Source organism: Felis catus, chromosome F2 (assembly GCF_018350175.1).
Source record: "Felis catus isolate Fca126 chromosome F2, F.catus_Fca126_mat1.0, whole genome shotgun sequence".
Lineage (NCBI taxonomy): Eukaryota > Metazoa > Chordata > Mammalia > Carnivora > Felidae > Felis > Felis catus.
The window spans coordinates 57823641-57844219 of NC_058385.1; the positions used below are offsets into that span (position 1 = coordinate 57823641).

A 20579-nucleotide genomic window follows, 5' to 3' on the forward strand; every position below is an offset into this window, starting at 1 on the left:
TGCCTTTTTGAGATGGTTTCCAGAGTACTGAGAAAGGGAACATATAAACACAATGAACATCCTTCCACTGGGCTCAAGAGTATGTTCTTCACAAGCATTACTTCTTTTCAACATTATCTACTAGTTGTTTTTTTTTTTTTCTGGGGGTGGGGAGGCTTGGCTGTTTGATTTACTTCTAATCTTGATCAGAATTCACTATTTTTTTGGAAGGCTTTTGGTACAATTTGCACATAGAAAACATCAGGCCAAACTTCCCTTCCTCTTTCCCCATCTCCAGCTATTACCTCTAAATGCTCTTCCCAGTTCCATGCTTTGGTAATGCATTTTTGATCCAGAATTGTTGATGAAGGTTTTAAGTAGGAGAATAAAGTTATGTTCCGACAAAACAAACTGATGCTCTTTTTTCAGTCACCTGTTTTCTTTACCACATTGTAGTATAAGACAGTCTTATTCCAAAGAATAAAACTTGGAAGATCCTTTCACTTCTCATTGCTAATGTAGCTAATGGCAATTTATTTTGCTTTGTCAGAAACAACAGTTTCGTCTTTAGACCTTTTGCTTATCCGACCTGTCAGATATTTGTTTCAGGTCACATGATACCAACTGACTACATGACATCTACATCACTAACACAGAAGTCTTCCCCCCAAAGGATCTCACCTGTCGAATGAAAATAAACTCTGTCAACGTTTGACAAGATCATATCCCTTGATTGATCACTGCTTTTCCTGAAACCTCTATGGATTCTAAGATCTTTACTTTGGGCTATGAATATACTCACACCATCAAGAAAATATAACACCTTTGTGTAAATAGAACATTCTTTTAAAAATTTTCTAATGAATCTAAAATTCATCCTGATACAATCTTAAATTTTCTGTGATTGATGACTTAAATCTTAATATGTTAATATGTTAATATGTTCTTCCACCAAATGATTGGACGTTTTGTGGACTCACATTTAGGTTTATTTAAAACACTATAATTTATGTGTAACTTCTACAAACCCTTTTATTAGTTTGCCCTGGGGTAGGTATATCAAAATGCCATTCTGAATATACGATATCGTCATCAATTTTAGAATGTTTAATACAGGAATAGCATATGCATTTCACTTTGTCTGTCAACTGCTCTTAATTAGTAAGGAATGTCGAGAGCACTGAGTTGAGAAGGACTCTGAGGCCACATCACAACTCACTGGGAATAAATGTCATAGAAATGTCTATGAAAGGAGGGGGTATGGGAAAGGCCTGTATGACAGGTATTTTCAATCCAGACTGGCAGCACAAGAACTCACTTTCACTTTCAGCACCAACAGTTGGTTGTCTTTTTCAAATTCTAGCAGATGGTGTTGATAAAATCCACCCTGCCTGTGAACAAACACAAAAACCCTTGCACCATACCCTCTAGGTTGATGTGGCATTCGTTTTTCTTAATTAAACTATCATTGTTAGGAAGCATCAGAAGAATTCTCTGAAAGCAAGGGTTTCGTCCAGGAGAGACACTATGTAAACTCCCGGGAAAGCAATAAACAGATCATTACAGGGTTATCAGCCCCCTGCAAAGTTATAAATTAAAGAATCAGTATGCTATCAAGTGGCAAAGAGCAGAGGAAGGAAGCCATGGACTGAATAGTCTATCTTTTCTTTTGAACTGAATGACAACCACATGAAATCCAAATACTCAATGCCCCTATTCTTTAAGTTTAAAAAAAATTTGCTTAATGGGAGATAAATTGCTCCTTAGAAAATTAGATCATGTGCTGTATGAAGTCTGACTTCATAGACTCTAGCTTTAGCCAGTGAATATTACTAACACGCCATAACTACTTTTAAGGCTAAAAAGGAAAATTATTGCCTCATTGAAAATGTTCTTGCTCTATATAGTTTTTATTTTTAGCTAGTCTTTTGTGAAATCTCTTAAACTGCTGTCCCTACCTGAACTTTCTTCCACTCATCTGGGAGGAATTAAGCTCATCCTGATCAAGGTGCCTAACACATTCTACAGATTCTGATAGTAAAGCAATTATCACACATTATTGTAATTATCTGATGACATAATGATTAGACCCACTAGAACTGTATACTTAAAGTCAAGACCTGTTTCTTACTCATCTTTTGATTTTCAATACATGAAATAATGCTTCACACAGGTAAGGCCCTAATAAATATATGAGTAAATGAGTAAATATAGTAATTGTTATTATTGTTAATGAGAAGAAAAGGTAAGCTTGTCAGATTGAAGTTGAGCAGGCAGAATTTCCAAAAACAGCGGGTGCCATTTTTTTGATAGATGAAAACCATAGAGGTTAAAATGGAAGTCAAAGGAAATAGTAACCCTGAAGACACTTGGGGATGAGATACAGAGTATATACTCTGGAAAAACAAAACTGTCATAAATAGATAGAGGTACTGGTTTTAGGGTTAGACTTGGATATAAGGATAATTGATATTGTCAACCCACTATTTGCTGACTGTGATTTTTTCTTTAGAGGGGAGATGGTAAGAAGTACTAAGGAAAAAGGGTAGATAGAGCCAGCACACATAGTAACTTGGTATGTATCCGGTTCCTTACATATGCTATCATATTAAACTCTAACAGCACTGTGGTGTTGGTATTTCTATCTCTTCATCCAATTATAGCTAAAAAATAGTTTCCAAAAATAATAGAGTTTTCATTCAAAGGCTCTAGCCAATAAGGGAAAAACTAGTATTTAAACTTATATTTTTCTGGTTCCACAGGCTGGTATCTGAACTGAGATGAAAAAGGAGTCCCAAAATAGAAAGTAATATTCAGGAGTACTGGTGGTACTCCACTGAAATATCTTAAAATGCTTCTTGGTTTTAACTACCTTAATAAGTCCTTTTGATTTAGGAAGTTTTACACCTTAAAATAGTGACAATAGTCTTTTGACTGATTCAAAAATAACTCCACTTCCCTTCTTATCATAAAAGTAATTTTGAAGAGAGATGCAAATTATGTTGGTGAAGTATCAAAAGGGTAACAAGCTTAGGCTTTGGAACCAAACAGAATGGGTTCCAATCCAGGATCTCCACCACACCCTAAATTGGGAGAAATTTGCCCGGATTCTAACATTTCTTCACATCTTATAAGCAGAGATTCCAACTGTCCTGCTCTTTTTGCTAGACTATCTTTTCAAAGATATTTGCACAAGAAATAGTCTCAGAAGACAGTGTTTTCCACTAGAGTAAAGGGCAAGTTTGCTTATAAGCCTGAGGGGTAGAGATAGGGCCGCCCTCCAGAGCAAAGAGAAGACATGCTCATTATAAAGATTCAATTTTCCTAAGCTCATGGTTCTTCTCCTATAATACCGCTAACCATGCGTGCTGATACCCTACACTCTTCATATCAGTCTATGAGAATTAGAGCTTAGAGAACCAGCACAAATGTTTGTATTGTGGCTGCTGACACTCCTGCATATAATAAAATTTCCTTTGTTTCTGACTCAAGAGTTTGGTGTCTTCTATCAACACCCAAGAAACCGTAGCAGAGAAATTTGTGAGCTTGCAAGTCCGGTAAAATCTGACTCTATACTTCTGGGCATTGACTAACTGAATGACCTTGAGCAGTTATTTCAAAAGTTTTGCACTTTGGTTTTGTACTGTAATGAAATTTAAAAGTGACTACACTTATAATTTTCTTAGTACACTATAGTGATCAAATGGTATACTAAGTGTTCAAATAAATGGTAGCTAATAGTAGTCAGAGAAATAGCAATGGCCAAGGCAGCAGTATTAGAAGCAGCAGCAACAGAAGCAAAGATAGCTAACATTGAAAGAATGCTAATGTGTAGCAGATATTTTACTAAGTGGCAGGTATAGGTTTTCTTACCTAATCTTCACAACAAATGCAATAGGTGTTTCCTCTCTCTCTCTCTCTCTCTCTCTCCCTCTCCCTCTCCCTCTCCCTCGTTAAGTGAGATAAATGAATCTCAAAGAGTTAATATGATTTGCCTGAAGTAACTCCCATGGTCATTGTCAAAGCAGGGATAAGAAGCTACCTGTGTCTGATTTTCAGGGATCTCTCCTACATGCACTTGCAGCCACATGTTGGAGAGGAAGCTACAAAGGAACTTAGATCAGAAGCTGGACATTCCTACCGCCCATTTGTAAAGGAAACGAATGCCAAAAAATAAAGATGAGTCACTTGTTTGTTAGAAAAAGCTAGCCCACAGAAAACGATATAGGTCTCCAAAATTTCTGTGGGCAAGATTTATCCATGAATTCAGCTTCCACCAAATAGAACATGTTCTTTCAGGCACTGTATTTTGAAACTTTGTCCACATTAGAGGATTACTAGGTTTCCCCCATTATATAAATAATCTTTATCTGTATCCATTAAGAAAACAATATAGCATTCTTATTTCACAAATTCCCAAGCTAAGTCTTCCACCAGATATTTTTAAAAGATTCAAAGATTCAATCTATATTTCAAAATGTAAGCAAAATTATTACTTTTACAGACTAATTAAATTTCTAAACATCATAAACTTCATGTTTTCCTAATGTAAATATAAAGACACATACATACACAATGTATGCATAAATATGTATATAAATGTAGAGATGCACTGTTTCATTTCACAAGCAATGTCTTATTTTGGCAAGCATTTTTTCTAAAGCAGTCATGTAGTATACATATATATATTTTTTAAGCTTCACATTTTATAAAAGCAATAAGCACCAAGAGCCTAACATATTTTGCAAATATACTGTCTGATCCCAACTCTCACTTTTGAAATGCATTCACTATATCAAACAAATATTCAATCAGCATAAAAATAAATATGATTTTAACTTTACCTCTGCATATGGGAACAGGAAAATCCCATGAGGCTGTATTAACTGAATTGGCTATACAGGTGAGTTGAGGGTGGCCATCGAGAATATATCCAGTCACACAGCTGTAGCGGATCTTGTCCCCAACATCAAACCGTGTACCATATAATACACCTTTGGGTGGAACTCCTGGATTGCCACAAGAGCTACTCTGCAATTCTAAAACAGGGGGAGAAAAGAAGAGTTTACAGTTATTTTAATACAGTTTTTAACGTTTTAGATTTTGAAAATTATATGTAGATACAGATATCTCTTTTCCTTTTAAAGAGTCACAATAAAAGGTAATGTTTTTCATTTCAACACATGTAACACAGAGGTATGGAAAGGGAACTAAATTTTACCAAAAAGGTATTAGGTTTCACTCTTAGTGTTAGAAAAATTTTAAGATTTTAAAGTATTTAGTCTTTCTAGCAATTTTAAAAATCAATATTACTCATACACTACAGTAATTAAAGCTATGATTAATAACATATACATGGCTTCTTCAAAGTCACATTCTACTAACACAGTAATAAGCAAATCAAGTTTCATAAATATGCTCCCAATTCCTTTGATGCTTCTGCTTAACCCTAAACAGGTGCATTTCTCTGGAAACACATACATTTGGGGTGGATACTTTTTTTTTTCCATTAAATAAGAAAATATAGCAAAGAAATGGACATATTTTTCAAATTGTAGAGATTAGCCCAGAATTCCCAATTTGTTTATGGTAAATTTACAATATTAATAAGAAATGCATACAGTTGTGAAATTTTAAATAGACTAATATATAAAATACCTGCAAAATGCCTGATATGTTAGGATATTTTATCTAGTGCCTTATTTTATTACTGGATGCTTAAAAGTGTACAAGTATGCAAATATAAGAGATTTTTAAAAATAATATATATTTCAGGGAAAAATCCAATTTCACTGTAAACGAAAAAATGGAAAGAAAATATATACAAATAGCAAAACTTAAAGAACTTAACAAGGTTAGGAAAGAATTATTCTTCCTGATGTTATTTTCTAAATTTTTTATTACCTTTATATTATTTCATACTCTAAATAATTATCAATACAGATAGAAACTAATGAATTAGGAGTTGAAAGGTGTTCAAGTTTGGGTAGGCTATAGTTTAGTTAATGGTATTATACAAATGTTAATTTCCTTCTTTGATAATTATGCTATGGTTACATAAGTAGTTGATATTAAGAGAAGCTGGATAAGAGTACAGGGGGACTCTGTACTATTTTCACCATCTAACTGAAAGTCTGAAATTATTACAAAATAAAAAGCTAAAAAAAAAACCACTACAACACAAAAATGAAGTATGTTTCCATTTTGCCTTGATAATTATCCCATTTATGTAGTAATTTCCCTGCAATGTTATTTTCTATTAAACCAAATATCTATAAGCCACCATAATATTAAAAATGTCAATGGCAGAAAATAAAAATATCATATAATATGTAGATGTAATTTTACAAAAGTTATGGTCACTTATAAATAAGTGTCCACAGAGCTGAAATTTCTATTTTTATTCATAATAGGTTTATATTACTTTCGAAAGTGTTTTCTAAATGAACATTACTTTTTCTGTATAAACTTTTCAATGATAGTGGAAAAAAATCAGTGATAAAGTTCAAATGATATCAGTTTAATCAATGGAAAATATATTGAGGATTTATATAATTTCCATTATATATATTAGAAATTAAACATTTCCTTTAATTTAAGACAATTAGAGTCTGAAGGATCCTGGGAAGATGGTGGCATAGGAGGACGCTGGGCTCACCAGGCGTCCTGCTGATCACTTAGATTCCACCTACACCTGCCTAAATAACCCAGAAAACCGCCAGAGGATTAGCAGAACGGAGTCTCCAGAGCCAAGCAGAGACGAGAGGCCCAAGGAAGAGGGTAGGAAGGGCAGAGAGGCAGTGCGCTCTCCACGGACTGGCGGGAGGCAGCGGGGCAGAGGGGCGGCCCGCCGACCAAGCAGAGCCCCCAAGTCTGGCTGGCAAAAGCGGAGGGGCCAGACTGAGTGTATTCTGACAGCAAGCGGGACTTGACATCTGGAAGGTTATAAGCTAACAGCTCTGCTCAGAGAACGGGAGGGCTGGAGGACAACTGGAGGGAGAGTTGTTGAGCCCCTGATGACAGAGCTCAGCTTGGTGGGGGGGAAAATGGCACTCCCCAGCACCATCTCCCTCGCCCATCCCACAGCCAAAATCCCAAAGGGAACAGGTTCCTGCCAGGGAACTTGCTTGCACCTCGAAAACACCCAATGCTGTGCTTCTGCAGATCCATCCCTCTTGTGGGTGTGACTCCCTCCTGGTGCTGCAGGGCCCCTCCCGAAGCAGATCTCCGAAGGAAAAGCAAGCTGAGCCTGCCCCTCCCGCCCCTGTGCACCTTGCCAATCCACCCCAGCTAATACGCCAGATCCCCAGCACCACAAGCATGGCAGTGTACAAGTAGCCCAGACGGGCCACGCCACCCCAGAGTGAATCCCATCCCTAGGAGAGGGGAAGACAAGACACACACCAGTCTGACTGGCCCCAGTGCTGGGCTGGGGACAGACATCAGGTCTGACTGCGGCCCCACCCACCAACTCCAGTTATACACCACAGCACAGGGGAAGTGCCCTGCAGGTCCGCACCACTCCAGGGACTATCCAAAATGACGAAACGGAAGTATTCCCCTAGAAAAAACTCCAGGAAATAACAACAGCTAGCGAACTGATCAAAAACGATTTAAACAATAAAACAGAAATTAAATTTAGAAAAATAGTCATAAAATTAATCCCTGGGCTTGAAAACAGTATAAAGGACAGCAGAGATCTCTTGCTACAGAGATCAAGGGACTAAGGAACAGTCAGGAGGAGCTGAAAAACGCTTTAAATGAAATGCAAAACAAAATAGAAACGACGATGGCTCGGATTGAAGAGGCAGAGGAGAGAATAGGTGAACTGGAAGATAAAGTTATGGAAAAAGAGGAAGCTGAGAAAAAGATAAAAAAAAAATCCAGGAGTATAAGGGGAAAATTAGAGAACTAAGTGATACACTAAAAAGAAATAATATACGCATAATTGGTATCCCAGAGGAGGAAGAGAGAGGGAAAGGTGCTGAAGGGGTACTTGAAGAAATCATAGCTGAGAACTTCCTGAACTGAGGAAGGAAAAAGGCATTGAAATCCAAGAGGCACAGAGAACTCCCTTCAGACGTAACTTGAATCGATCTTCTGCACGACATATCATAGTGAAACTGGCAAAATACAAGATACAGAGAAAATTCTGAAAGCAGCTAGAGATAAACGTGCTCTAACATATAAAGGGAGACCTAGAAGACTCATGACCAATCTTTCCACTGAAACTTGGCAACCAGAAAGGAATGGCAGGAGATCTTCAATGTGATGAACAGGAAAAATATGCAGCTGAGAATCCTTTATCCAGCAAGTCTGTCATTTAGAATAGAAGGAGAGATAAAGGTCTTCCCAAACAAAAACTGAAGAAATTTATCACCATTAAACCAGCCCTACAAGAGATCCTAAGGGGGATCCTGTGAGACAAAGTACCAGAGACATCGCTACAAGCATGAAACCTAAAGACATCACAATGACTCTAAACCCATATCTTTCTATAATAACACTGAATGTAAATGGATTAAATGTGCCAACCAAAAGACATAGGGTATCAGAACGGATAAAAAAACAAAACCCATCTATTGTCTACAAGAGACTCATTTTAGACCTGAGGACACCTAAAGATTGAGAGGATGAGGGGATGGAGAACTATTTATCATGCCACTGAAAGTCAAAAGAAAGCTGGAGTAGCCATACTTATATCAGACAAACTAGACTTTAAATTAAAGGCTGTAACAAGAGATGAAGAAGGGCATTATATAACAATTACAGGGTCTATCCATCAGGAAGAGCTGACAATTATAAATGTCTATGTGCCTAATACAGGAGCCCCCAAATATATAAAATAATTACTCACAAACATAAGCAACCTTATGGATAAGAATGTGGTAATTGCAGGGGACTTTAACACCCACTTACAGAAATGGATAGATCATCTAGACACACGGTCAATAAAGAAACAAGGGCCCTGAATGATACACTGGATCGGATGGACTTGACCGATATATTTAGAACTCTGCATCCCAAAGCAACAGAATATACTTTCTTCTCGAGTGCACATGGAATATTCTCCAAGATAGATCACATACTGGGTCACAAAACAGCCCTTCATAAGTATACAAGAATTAAAATCATACCATGCATACTTTCAGACCACAGTGCTATGAAGCTTGAAATCAACCACAGGAAAAGTCTGGAAAACCTCCAAAAGCATGGAGGTTAAAGAACACCCTACTAAAGAATGAATGGGTCAACCAGGCAATTGGAGAAGAAATTAAAAAATATATGGAAACAAACGAAAATGAAAATACAACAATCCAAACGCTTTGGGATGCAGCGAAGGCAGTCCTGAGAGGAAAATACATTGCAATCCAGGCCTATCTCCAGAAACAAGAAAAATCCCAAATACAAAATCTAACAGCACACCTAAAGGAAATAGAAGCAGAACAGCAAGGACACCGCAAACCCAGCAGAAGAAGAGAAATAATAAAGATCAGAACAGAAATAAACAATACAGAATCTAAAAGAACAGTAGAGCAGATCAATGAAACCAAGAGTTGGTTTTTTTGAAAAAATAAAGAAAATTGATAAACTTCTAGCCAGGCTTCTCAAAAAGAAGAGGGAGATGACCCAAATAGATAAAATCATGAATGAAAATGGAATTATTACAACCAATCCCTCAGAGATACAAGCAATTATCAGGGAATACTATGAAAAATTATATGCCAACAATCTGGAAAGCCTGGAAGAAATGGACAAATTCCTAAACAACCACACGCTTCCAAAACTCAATCAGGAGGAAATAGAAAGCTTGAACAGACCCATAACCAGAAAATAAATTGAATCAGTCATCAAAAATCTCCCAACAAATCAGAGTCAAGGACCAGATGGCTTCCCAGGGGAGTTCTATCAGACTCTGTTTAAGCAGAGATAATACCTATCCTTCTCAAGCTATTCCAAAAAATAGAAAGGGAAAGAAAACTTCCAGACTCATTCTATGAGGCCAGTATTACTTTGATTCCTAAACCAGACAGAGACCCAGTAAAAAAAGAGAACTACAGGCCAATATCCCTGATGAATAGGGATGCAAAAATTCCCAATAAGATACTAGCAAATCGAATTCAACAGCATATAAAAAGAATTTTTCACCTAATCAAGTGGAATTCATTCGTGGGATGCAGGGCTGGTTCAACATTTGCAAATCAATCAGTGTGATACATCACATTAATAAAAGAAAAGATAAGAACCATATGATCCTGTCAATTGATGCAGAAAAGGCCTTTGACAAAATTCAGCAACCTTTCTTAAAAATCCTCGAGAAAGTCGGGACAGAATAAACATACTTAAAGATCATAAAAGCCATTTATGAAAAGCCCACAGCTAACATCATCCTCAATGGGGAAAAACCGAGAGCTTTTTCCCTGAGATCAGGAACACAACAGGGATGTCCACTCTCACCGCTGTTGTTTAACATAGTGTTGGAAGTTCTAGCATCAGCAATCGGACAACAAAAGGAAATCAAAGGCATCAAAGTTGGCAACGATGAAATTAAGCTTTCACTTTTTGCAGATGAATGATATTATACATGGAAAATCCGACAGATTCCACCAAAAGTCTGCTAGAACTGAAACATGGATTCAGCAAGTTGCAGGATACAAAATCAATGTACAGAAATCAGTTGCATTCTTATACACTAATAATGAAGCAACCGAAAGACAAATAAAGAAACTGATCCCATTCACAATTGCACCAAGAAGCATAAAATACCTAGGAATAAATCCAACCAAAGATGTAAAAGATCTGTATGTTGAAAACTATAGAAAGCTTATGAAGGAAATTGAAGAAGATATAAAGAAATGGAAAAACATGGAATGGGAGAATAAATATTGTCAAAATGTCAATACTACCCAAAGCTATCTACGCATTCAATGCAATCCCAATCAAAATTTCACCAGCATTCTTCTCGAAAGTAGAACAAGCAATCCTAAAATTCATATGGAACCACAAAAGGCCCTGAATAGCCAAAGTAATTTTGAAGAAGACGATCAAAGCAGGAGGCATCACAATCCCAGACTTTAGCCTCTACCTCAAAGCTGTAATCATCAAAACAGCATGGTATTGGCACAAAAACAGACACATAGACCAATGGAATAGAATAGAAACCCCAGAACTAGACACACAAACGTATGGAACGTATGGCCAATAATCTTTGACAAAGCAGGAAAGAGTATCCAATGGAAAAAAGACAGTCTCTTTAACAAATGGTGCTGGGAGAACTGGACAGCAACATGCAGAAGGTTGAAACTAGACCACTTTCTCACACCATTCCCAAAAATAAACCCAAAAGGGATAAAGGACCTGAATGTGAGACAGGAAACCATCCAAACCCTAGAGGAGAAAGCTGGAAAAGACCTCTCTGACCTCAGCCACAGCAATTTCTTACTTGACACACCCCCAAAGGCAAGGGAATTAAAAGCAAAAATGAACTACTGGGACCTTATGAAGATAAAAAGCTTCTGCACAGCAAAGGAAACAACCAACAAAACTAAAAGCCAACCAACGGAATGGGAAAAGATATTTGCAAATGACATATCGGACAAAGGGCTAGTATCCAAAAATCTATCAAGAGCTCACCAAACCCGAAAAACAGATAACCCAGTGAAGAAATGGGCAGAAAACATGAATAGACACTTCTCTAAAGAAGACATCCGGATGGCCAACAGGCACATGAAAAGATGCTCAACGTCACTCCTCATCAGGGAAATACAAATCAAAACCACACTCAGATATCACCTCATGCCAGTCAGAGTGGCCAAAATGAACAAATCAGGAGACTATAGATGCTGGAGGGGATGTGGAGAAACGGGAACCCTCTTGCACTGTTGGTGGGAATGCAAATTGGTGCAGCCACTCTGGAAAACAGTGTGGAGGTTCCTCAGAAAATAAAAATAGACTTACCCTATGACCCAGCAATAGCACTGCTAGGAATTTACCCAAGGGATACAGAAGTGCTGATGCATAGGGGCACTTGTACCCCAATGTTTATAGCAGCACTTTCGACAATAGCCAAATTATGGAAAGAGCCTAAATGTCCATCAACTGATGAATGGATAAAGAAATTGTGGTTTATATACACATTGGAGTACTACGTGGCAATGAGAAAGAATGAAATATGGTCCTTTGTAGCAACATGGATGGAACTGGAGAGTGTGATGCTAAGTGAAATAAGCCATACAGAGAAAGACAGATACCATATGTTTTCACTCTTATGTGGATCCTGAGAAACTTAACAGAAACCCATGGGGGAGGGGAAGGAAAAAAAAAAGGAGGTTAGAGAGAGCCAAAGCATAAGAGACTCTTAAAAACTGAGAACAAACTGGGAGTTGATGGGAGGCGGGTGGGAGGGGAGGGTGGGTGATGGGTATTGAGGAGGGCACCTTTTGGGATGAGCACTGGGTGTTGTATGGAAGTCAAGTTGACAATAAACTTCATATATGGAAAAAAATTAGAGTCTGAAATCCAAAAAAGTAAAAAAAAAAAAAAAAGAAACCAGTTGACTAATATTAAGTAGCAATGGTTTCTATAAATAACAATTTCCTTAAGTTCCCTCTGCACTTAAAGATACATCATAAACTAATATCTGTTAAGTGTTGTAAATACCAGTAACTAAGAGTGATGATCTCTAATATTTCACTTTACTATTTCTTCAAGGCATATACTGGAAGTAATTTTCAGTAAAATTTAAAACATATGGTCTGTGAATTTTGACTAATTCTTTAAAAAATACTTTTGAAATAGTTTTTTTTTTTTGGAAAATTCATTTGACATGAGACGTTTGCTGCAAGAGATGTTGGGGTTAATAAATTTTGATAAAATGAATAACATTCAATCCCTTGCATATAGTAATAACAAAGGAAATTATTTTAATGAAACCACCACTGTGGCCTTAGAATCAAGCCACTCCTTTTGCTCTCACCTCCTAAAAAATAATTAAGGTCAGGACTTCAATTATCATAAAGTTATATATCCAGGAGACAAAAGCAGTTTCCAAATTATTTCACAAGAAGCTGTTAGGTGGAAGAATGAAGGGGAAAAGAAAAGAAAGTTCTAAATAGTTCTTGTACTCTGATTTAACTTTGATTTAAATGAACAAATAAACATTAAGCAGAACAAAATACCTAAGCAAAAATCGAAAACAGGAAGTCAATGAATGAATAACAATACTGGAATTGGAATTGGGTTGGAACCTCAATACATTACCTAATCTATTGCCTGCCTTGTGGCTGAATTATTTCTAAACCAACAGACAGATAAGAAGTTAGGCTGTTTCAAAATAAAACTCAAAAAAAGATAATTCTAAAACATATCTGGTTCACCTTCAGGAAATTCTTACTGTTGATTGCCCCTGTTTTTTTTTGACCTCCATAAAAAAAGAACTACCCATCATCCTCTGTAGACAATAACCCATGCAAGACAGTTATTAAGAGGTTTCAAATTCAGGGTTAATAGATCCCAATTCTATAGCCACTGCTCATGGATTCCTTTTTTTTAATTTTTTTAGGTTTATTTATTTTGAGAGAGAGAGAGAGCGAGAGAGCGAGCATGAGCAGGGGCAGAGAGAGAGGGAGAGAGAATCCCAAGCAGGCTTCATGTTGTCAGCACAGAGCCTGACGCAGGGCTTGATCGCATGACCCATGAGATCATGGCCTGAGCTGAAATCAAGAGTCAGACAGTTAACTGACTAAGCCACCCAGGCACCGCATGGATTCTATTTTTTGTTCTCTCCCAACCCTTTAATTTGGGACTTCTCTCTAAACTATGCCCATTTTAAGACACACAGCCAAGGATATGTTAACTGAAAGAATTATATAACCCAACATCAAAAAAATGCTATATTCTGATTGAACATTCACTTTTTAGTCTTGATTTTTATAAAAATAAATAATGCTTCATATATCAACTTTTTAAATTAACTTGTTAATATAAGATCTCTTGAGCTAGCTAAGTGAGACTAATTTTTAGACATTGTTTCTACCAGCTATCACAAGTCTGAATTGCAGGGGCAAGTGAAGACACATTATACCAAGTTCTGTAAAGCAGACTATAAACTAATTATTAATATACATGGCATTTACAATAAGTGGTGATTTTTCTTATTGTAAAATCTTTAAGGAAAATAGAGATTTAAGCAATAAAGAATTTTCATGTTAATTCATCAAAGGTATCTGGAAGATCACGACACCATTCTTGTTACTTCACTGTGTTTCTGAAGCAAATAATTACATCTAAAAAAAGCAGACTTGCCAAATAGATTGTTATCTTCTTTTACCAACAGATGACGCTAATATATGTATTGAAAAGTTTAGGTGATCAAAATAAAACGATTATAGAACCTGATATATTCTCATCATATATTCCATAATACAAAGATTAAAATGGAATTGGAGTGCTCTGGGGAGAGTACTTTAAAGTTATTGCCATGATACTATTGTTTGAGCATTGATCAATTCTTTTTAATGCAAAAATAAATATATAAAACTCCTTATGTACTGCAGCCTTGTTTGAATTTATTCTTGAGACTGTGCCAGGAGACTATGTTTGTGAATAAACCAGAAATATTCAAGCATGAGTAGTTTAGTGGATTGAGATTACTGGAAAATATATCTGAAGACTTTACACTCAAAAAACGTTTCTGAAGGGGTGCCTGGGTAGTTTAGTCAGCTAAACATCCGACTCTTGATTTAGGTTCAGGTCACTGTTTCTAGGTTGTGAGATCAAGCCCTGTGTCAGGCTCTGTGCTGGGCATGGACCCTGCTTAAGATTCTCTCTCTCTCTCCCTCTTTATCTCTCCCCCACTGTGCTCTCTTTCTCTGAAATAACAAACAAATAAATAAATAAAGAGGATGTCCTCGTTTAAAAAAAAATGTTTCTAAATATGTTAGAGACCCTTTTTGTAAGTTTATACTGTGCAGTCCAAATGATTGAGTCAATTTAAACTTCATCTTTTTTTTTTTTTTGCTGGAAATATATGTATTTTATTTATCCTCTCTTCTCAGAGATAATGAAATTATAAGCAAATAATATGAAGGCATTTTGGCAACATAAACTGCTAAAGTGTATGGGATTATTGATACAGCCAAAAATTATTTGAGAAAGATCCAAGATAAATAAAAATCCAATTGTATCACGGAGGATGGAATTTACTGACACTCCTCCATGTTAGTTAAAAGGAAACAAACTATAAATTACTAGTAACTGGCACAACTAATTCATTCATCAGAAGCTCTTGAGGGTTACTGTTAACATTGGTGCTCTGTGATGTATACAGTTAAAGCAACACCACCTCCCTTGCTTTCTAAGAGTTCACAATTTGAATAAGTGAATAGCCTTAATTGTTGAGATGAGCTGTCAGCCATCTTCTTTTTTAGCCATTCACATTCCCACTTACAGTTCACAAATTACCCAACACCATGTATGATTTTTCCCGTTGTACAGAAAGGGAAACTGAGACTCAGATAGATTAAATAATTTTCCCAAAGTCACCCAACTAATGAATATATTTGTAGTTCAAGCATAGATGTCTCTAACGTTAAAAAAAAATAATAAAGCTGTCGATTATTTCACAATTGCATATTGTTGTCCATGAAAAACACATATTCATTTCACAAGTGTTTGGGTTTTTTTATTTTTTTTTAACATATATTCATTTTTGAAAGACAGAGAGAGACTGAACGCGAATGGGGTAGGGGCAGAGAGAGAGGGAGACACAGAATCTGAAGCAGGCTCCAGGCTCCAAGCTGTCAGCACAGAGCCCGATGCAGGGCTTGAACTCACAGACCGCAAGATCATGACCTGCGCGGAAGTCGGCCGCCCAACCAACTGAGCCACCCAGACGCCCCTCACAAGTGTTTATTAAGCAGCTATTATGGGCAATACTCTGGGGATATAGTTTTGCAAATGACCAAGCTTCCCTATGAATATCATTGATTCATTAATTCTTTCATCTATTAGTTGCTATCACATGGCCCCGCCCTCATGGAATTTATCAACTTGGTGTTGACCAAGTCAATAAGCAAGTAATTACATAATATTAATTATAATATGACAGCGAGATAAAGGAAACCTACAGGCTATAATGAAAGTATATAAATGAGAAAATTTAGTCTTGGTTAAGAGATGGTCTGAAAAGAATTTCCTGATAAAGTCAGGTTGAAACAGATCTGAAATAGGACAGGGAGTTAACTGTATATATAATATATATTATATATATGCAATTTACATATCATATATATAATATACATTATGTACATTATATATACAATTTACATATTATATATATTATATATATATATATAAAGGAGTGTTAAGTATGTTCAAAATTTGGAAATCTAAGAATCAAAGCACTATAATAGTTACTAGATTTGCCAAGGTTTGATGGGTGTGCTAGGGTAGAAACAGAATTGAAAAGAATATCCCAAAAGGATCAAAGATAGGTTCATGTAATGAATACATATCCTATACATTGGTTCGTGACTAGAAAAGGGAACTATTTCTGTCATCAAATGTTTTTTGAAGGAGATACTATAAGCTTTACAGAGGAAATGATTCAGGGTAAATAACTGAAATACAGTCTAAACATACATATGGTAAGAAATTTTCACAAGTGTGTACGATATGTATTTTGTGAGTTTACTAATTGAATATTAATTTAATCTCGAAAATGATTAATTGGTAAACAGAGCCATGAAAATTATTTATTAAGAAGATGAGTAGCCAGGGTCACCTGGTGGCTTAGTCAGTTGGGTGTCCAACTCTTGATTTCAGCTCAGGTTATGATCTCATGGTTTGTGAAATCGATCATTGTGTCAGGCTCCTTGTGGAGCCTGTTTTGGATTCTTTCTCCCTCTCTCTCTTCCTCTCCCCCATGCTCTCTCTCTCTCTTGCATGTGCATTCTCTCTCTCTCTCTATCTGAAAATAAATGAATCAAACACTTAAAAAAAAAAAACACATGAGTAGCCCGAATACTGTATATATACTATTTGTACATGAGAATATCAACTTTATAGGGCTGTTAATATACTTATATAAAATATATGTAAGTCATATTATATGCTGAGTACACAATACATGGCAGATATTAGCTCAACAAATTGCAGTTTTATTTTTATTTCAATCAACTTGGCATTTGAGACATCTCAATTATGTGTGATTAAGTTGTGATCTACTAGAGGTAGGGTCATGTCTTCATTAAATGCTAACTAACTACCTTAGATCATTCCTAATGTCTTAAAAATTACCCCCAAAACACTGACTTAATCAAAGGTAAAATTCAATTACTCCTCTCTAGGTCATAAATAAAATTCAAGGTGTAATTTCAATTCCTGATAGAAAATTTGTACAACCAAATTCACAAAGCTTCCCTATGAATATCATTGATTCATTAATTCTTTCATCCATTAGTTGGTATCATATATGAAGCCCCATGACAGGCACAGTGAATATAAAAAGATAGCTGATGTATCCTCACAAAGTCCAGATAAATTTTTTAAAAATGTAAAATCCTTTTTAGGGGCACCTGTTTGGCTCAGTCGGTTGTGTCTGACTCTTGGTTTTGTCTCAGGTCATGATCTCACAGTTTGTGGGTTTGAACCCCATGTCGGGCTTGTTGCTGCAAAGCCTGCCCTGGACTCTACATCCCTCTCTCTCTCTCTGCCCCTCCCTTGCTCTCTACTTCAAAAATAAATAAGCTTATTTAAAAAAAAAAAAAAGAGGACTGTAAGAGAAGATAGTTTTTGTCACATTTTCCTTGGAGAAATTCAATAAAACTCTACAAAGCAACTTAGAAAAAGAGGAGTGATTTATACTAATAAACACTTTACAATAAGCTTGGCTTTAAAAAAATCCCCAATTTGTTAGGAGCATATGGATAATTATGAAAGCCAAGATATTTAGCAAAATATCCAGAAGAAAACCTGACCTTGAAAATTGGAACAAAAATTGAATGAAAGGATAGCGGATACCATGACTACAGAATTGCATAATTATTCAGTCAAATAGATGAAGCATGATCCTGCTGAGATCAATTAACAATGCTTTAAAACACTGTAAAATTATATCTACTAAGGGAAGTGAAATCAAGTTGTTTGTACCTCTTACAGAAAATTAATCTTAGGGTTTTATTTCCCAGGTGATTAAAAATAATTTAGGAGACTATAACATCAAGTTGAACCACCTAGTACCTCTCATCCTGAGACTTGAAAGCACTTAAACAACTAATACATTTTCTAACTTTCTTAGTGGTACAAAATGTTCTTTTATTAAAGATACTAAACCATTTCATTCATGTAGGATATAAATGGTCTCATTTGAGAATTCACTTGGAGACTGGTTGAACAAACATTTTGTGAATATTTTGCATCAGCTATTACATCCATTCTGTCCCCACGGATTTTTACTTCAGTATGTATGAATGAATGATATTTTTTTAATTTGCTTCCTCACTAAACTGTGAGCATCTTCAGAATAAGGACCATAATTCATCTTTATTTATTAAGAATTTAGTGTATTTTGCGGTATGTTGTTGACAAGCAAAAGAAAGAATTTCTCAGTTAATTGACTAATTTCCTCTAATAGAAAAAATATATAAAAGATTATCATCATCACACAGCATTTGTTACAGCAAATGTTTAAACACAAAATGGAGTGGAACCAGTAGACTACGAGAGAACTGTAGGCATATCATGAACTAAATTTGTGTCATAATAAGTACTGGACCACACTGGCACCATGTGATTTGTAGGCATCAAATTATATTGTTATGCCATTTAAATCTGTATTTGTTTTTCCTAAAGAAAGTGCATTAACTTTCATAAGCCACTTCCTAAGCATGAGCATAATTCCTAAGCTGCTGGCCATCTCATGGTCCTCAGTGGGATGCTGTAAATGGAGCAAACATTAGACTACATTTACCATTTTAAAAGTTGTCTTGAAGCTTCTAAAAGGTTTCAATTTTTTCAATCAAAAGGACACAATTGTTTATCATTATTATTTTAACTTAATGAAAAAGATTCAAACAAACTATTAGCTGCTGGAGAAGAAATGATAGTAAACCAGAGGTGTCTTATTTCACCTATCTAAGAAGAAGACAGGTCACTGGAGTGATTTGGCTGGGATGAGGGGTGAATGAACACAGATTACAATGTGTTTTAAACAGCAGCAGAAGAAAAATCTATTGTCACTATTTTTTTTTAATTAAAGTAAATCCTTAGGTGGGCTGATTATAAATTCTAAGGGAAGAAAGTGTGAAGCAGTGAAATAGTGTAAAACCAAGCACCTACAAATTTATGTCGTCTAGGTAACATCATTCTGTTTTGATATTGGTATATAGGGCCCACAGGTAACATCAATGAAAGTGTTTAGAGTCAGAATAACGGTCAAATGCAATAAAGAAAATCCATTGCACAATATCCAAAACTAGTAGTTGCTGGATATATGCTCTTGATCTCTGAATAGGAAGCAATTAATGTTCTTTCAATTTCAAATACCTGTGCTCTGTTTTTTGGCAAAATAAATTTTACCACCTAAGCTAGACTTATGAAAAACAATACTGTATTTTTATTTTGTATTAAAACATATGCATGGGAAGGTCATGAAATACAAAAAAAATTTATGATTATCCAAACCTAACTATAGCCTGTATAGCCACCATAATGTTAACAAAGCAAAAAATAAATAAAATTATAGAATGGAAGCATATTAGCAGCCATCCTCATTTTGAAGTTTCTAAAAATGGAGTAATGCTGCATCTGGTATGAGTAGTGTTTGATAACTTGATTCAGAATAATAGAAAAATATGAATAGACTCTCCTCTTGGATGACAGAATTGGGACAAGTATCTGTATTAAGACTTGTGGGTAATTTAATTCTGTAGAAGGATGGGTTAAGCTGATTATGGATAATTTACTAGATTATATATTTATCCCATGTGAGTGAGAGATGCCACTATGTTTCAGCAATTAATCAATCACCAAATAATTACTGAAGCCTGAAGTATAAATGTCAAAGGGATATAAAAAATAAGACACTGTTTCTGTTCTTTTGGAACTTATAACTCAATTGGAAACATAAAACATGTATATTATGACCTTCTGGCAATTAAATAATAAAATGGACTCCATAGCTCAATTTTTAAAAGTTACCTATTGTATATTTATATAAAAGGAATAATATTGTATGAAATAAGAGAAGGATTTTAGTTGGAGAGGAGTCAAGAGAAGAGTCAAATTACATGAATAAAGGCAAGAAAGAGAAATGTACAAGATGTGGTCAAGGGTAATATGCAAAACAAATCGCTCAAGTAGAATACCATAGAATGAAACCCTAGAAATGACTATTAGGGGGACGCTTGGATGGCTCAGTCAGTTAAGCGTCTAACTCTCAGTTTCTGTTCAGGTCATGATCTCACAGTTTATGAGATTGAGCCTCATATCAGGCTTTGCGCTAACAGTGTGGAGACTGCTTGGGATACCCTCTCTCCCTCTCTCTCCCTCTCCCTCCCTCTCTCTCTCTCTCTCTCTCTCTCTCTCTCTCTGACCCTCCC

At 35.9% G+C, this 20579-nt stretch overlaps 1 protein-coding gene across 7 annotated transcripts in view; it reads right to left on the reverse strand.

Annotated features, from left to right (window-relative positions):
* CSMD3 (CUB and Sushi multiple domains 3) overlaps positions 1-20579 on the reverse strand; it is a 1245869-nt gene that overhangs the window by 941087 nt on the left and 284203 nt on the right. For all 7 annotated transcript variants that reach the window (XM_045049906.1, XM_019823045.3, XM_019823042.3 and 4 more), the window contains exon 4: positions 4824-5018. In XM_045049906.1, coding sequence (XP_044905841.1) covers positions 4824-5018 — 195 coding nt within the window. The remainder of the gene's footprint in view (positions 1-4823; positions 5019-20579) is intronic.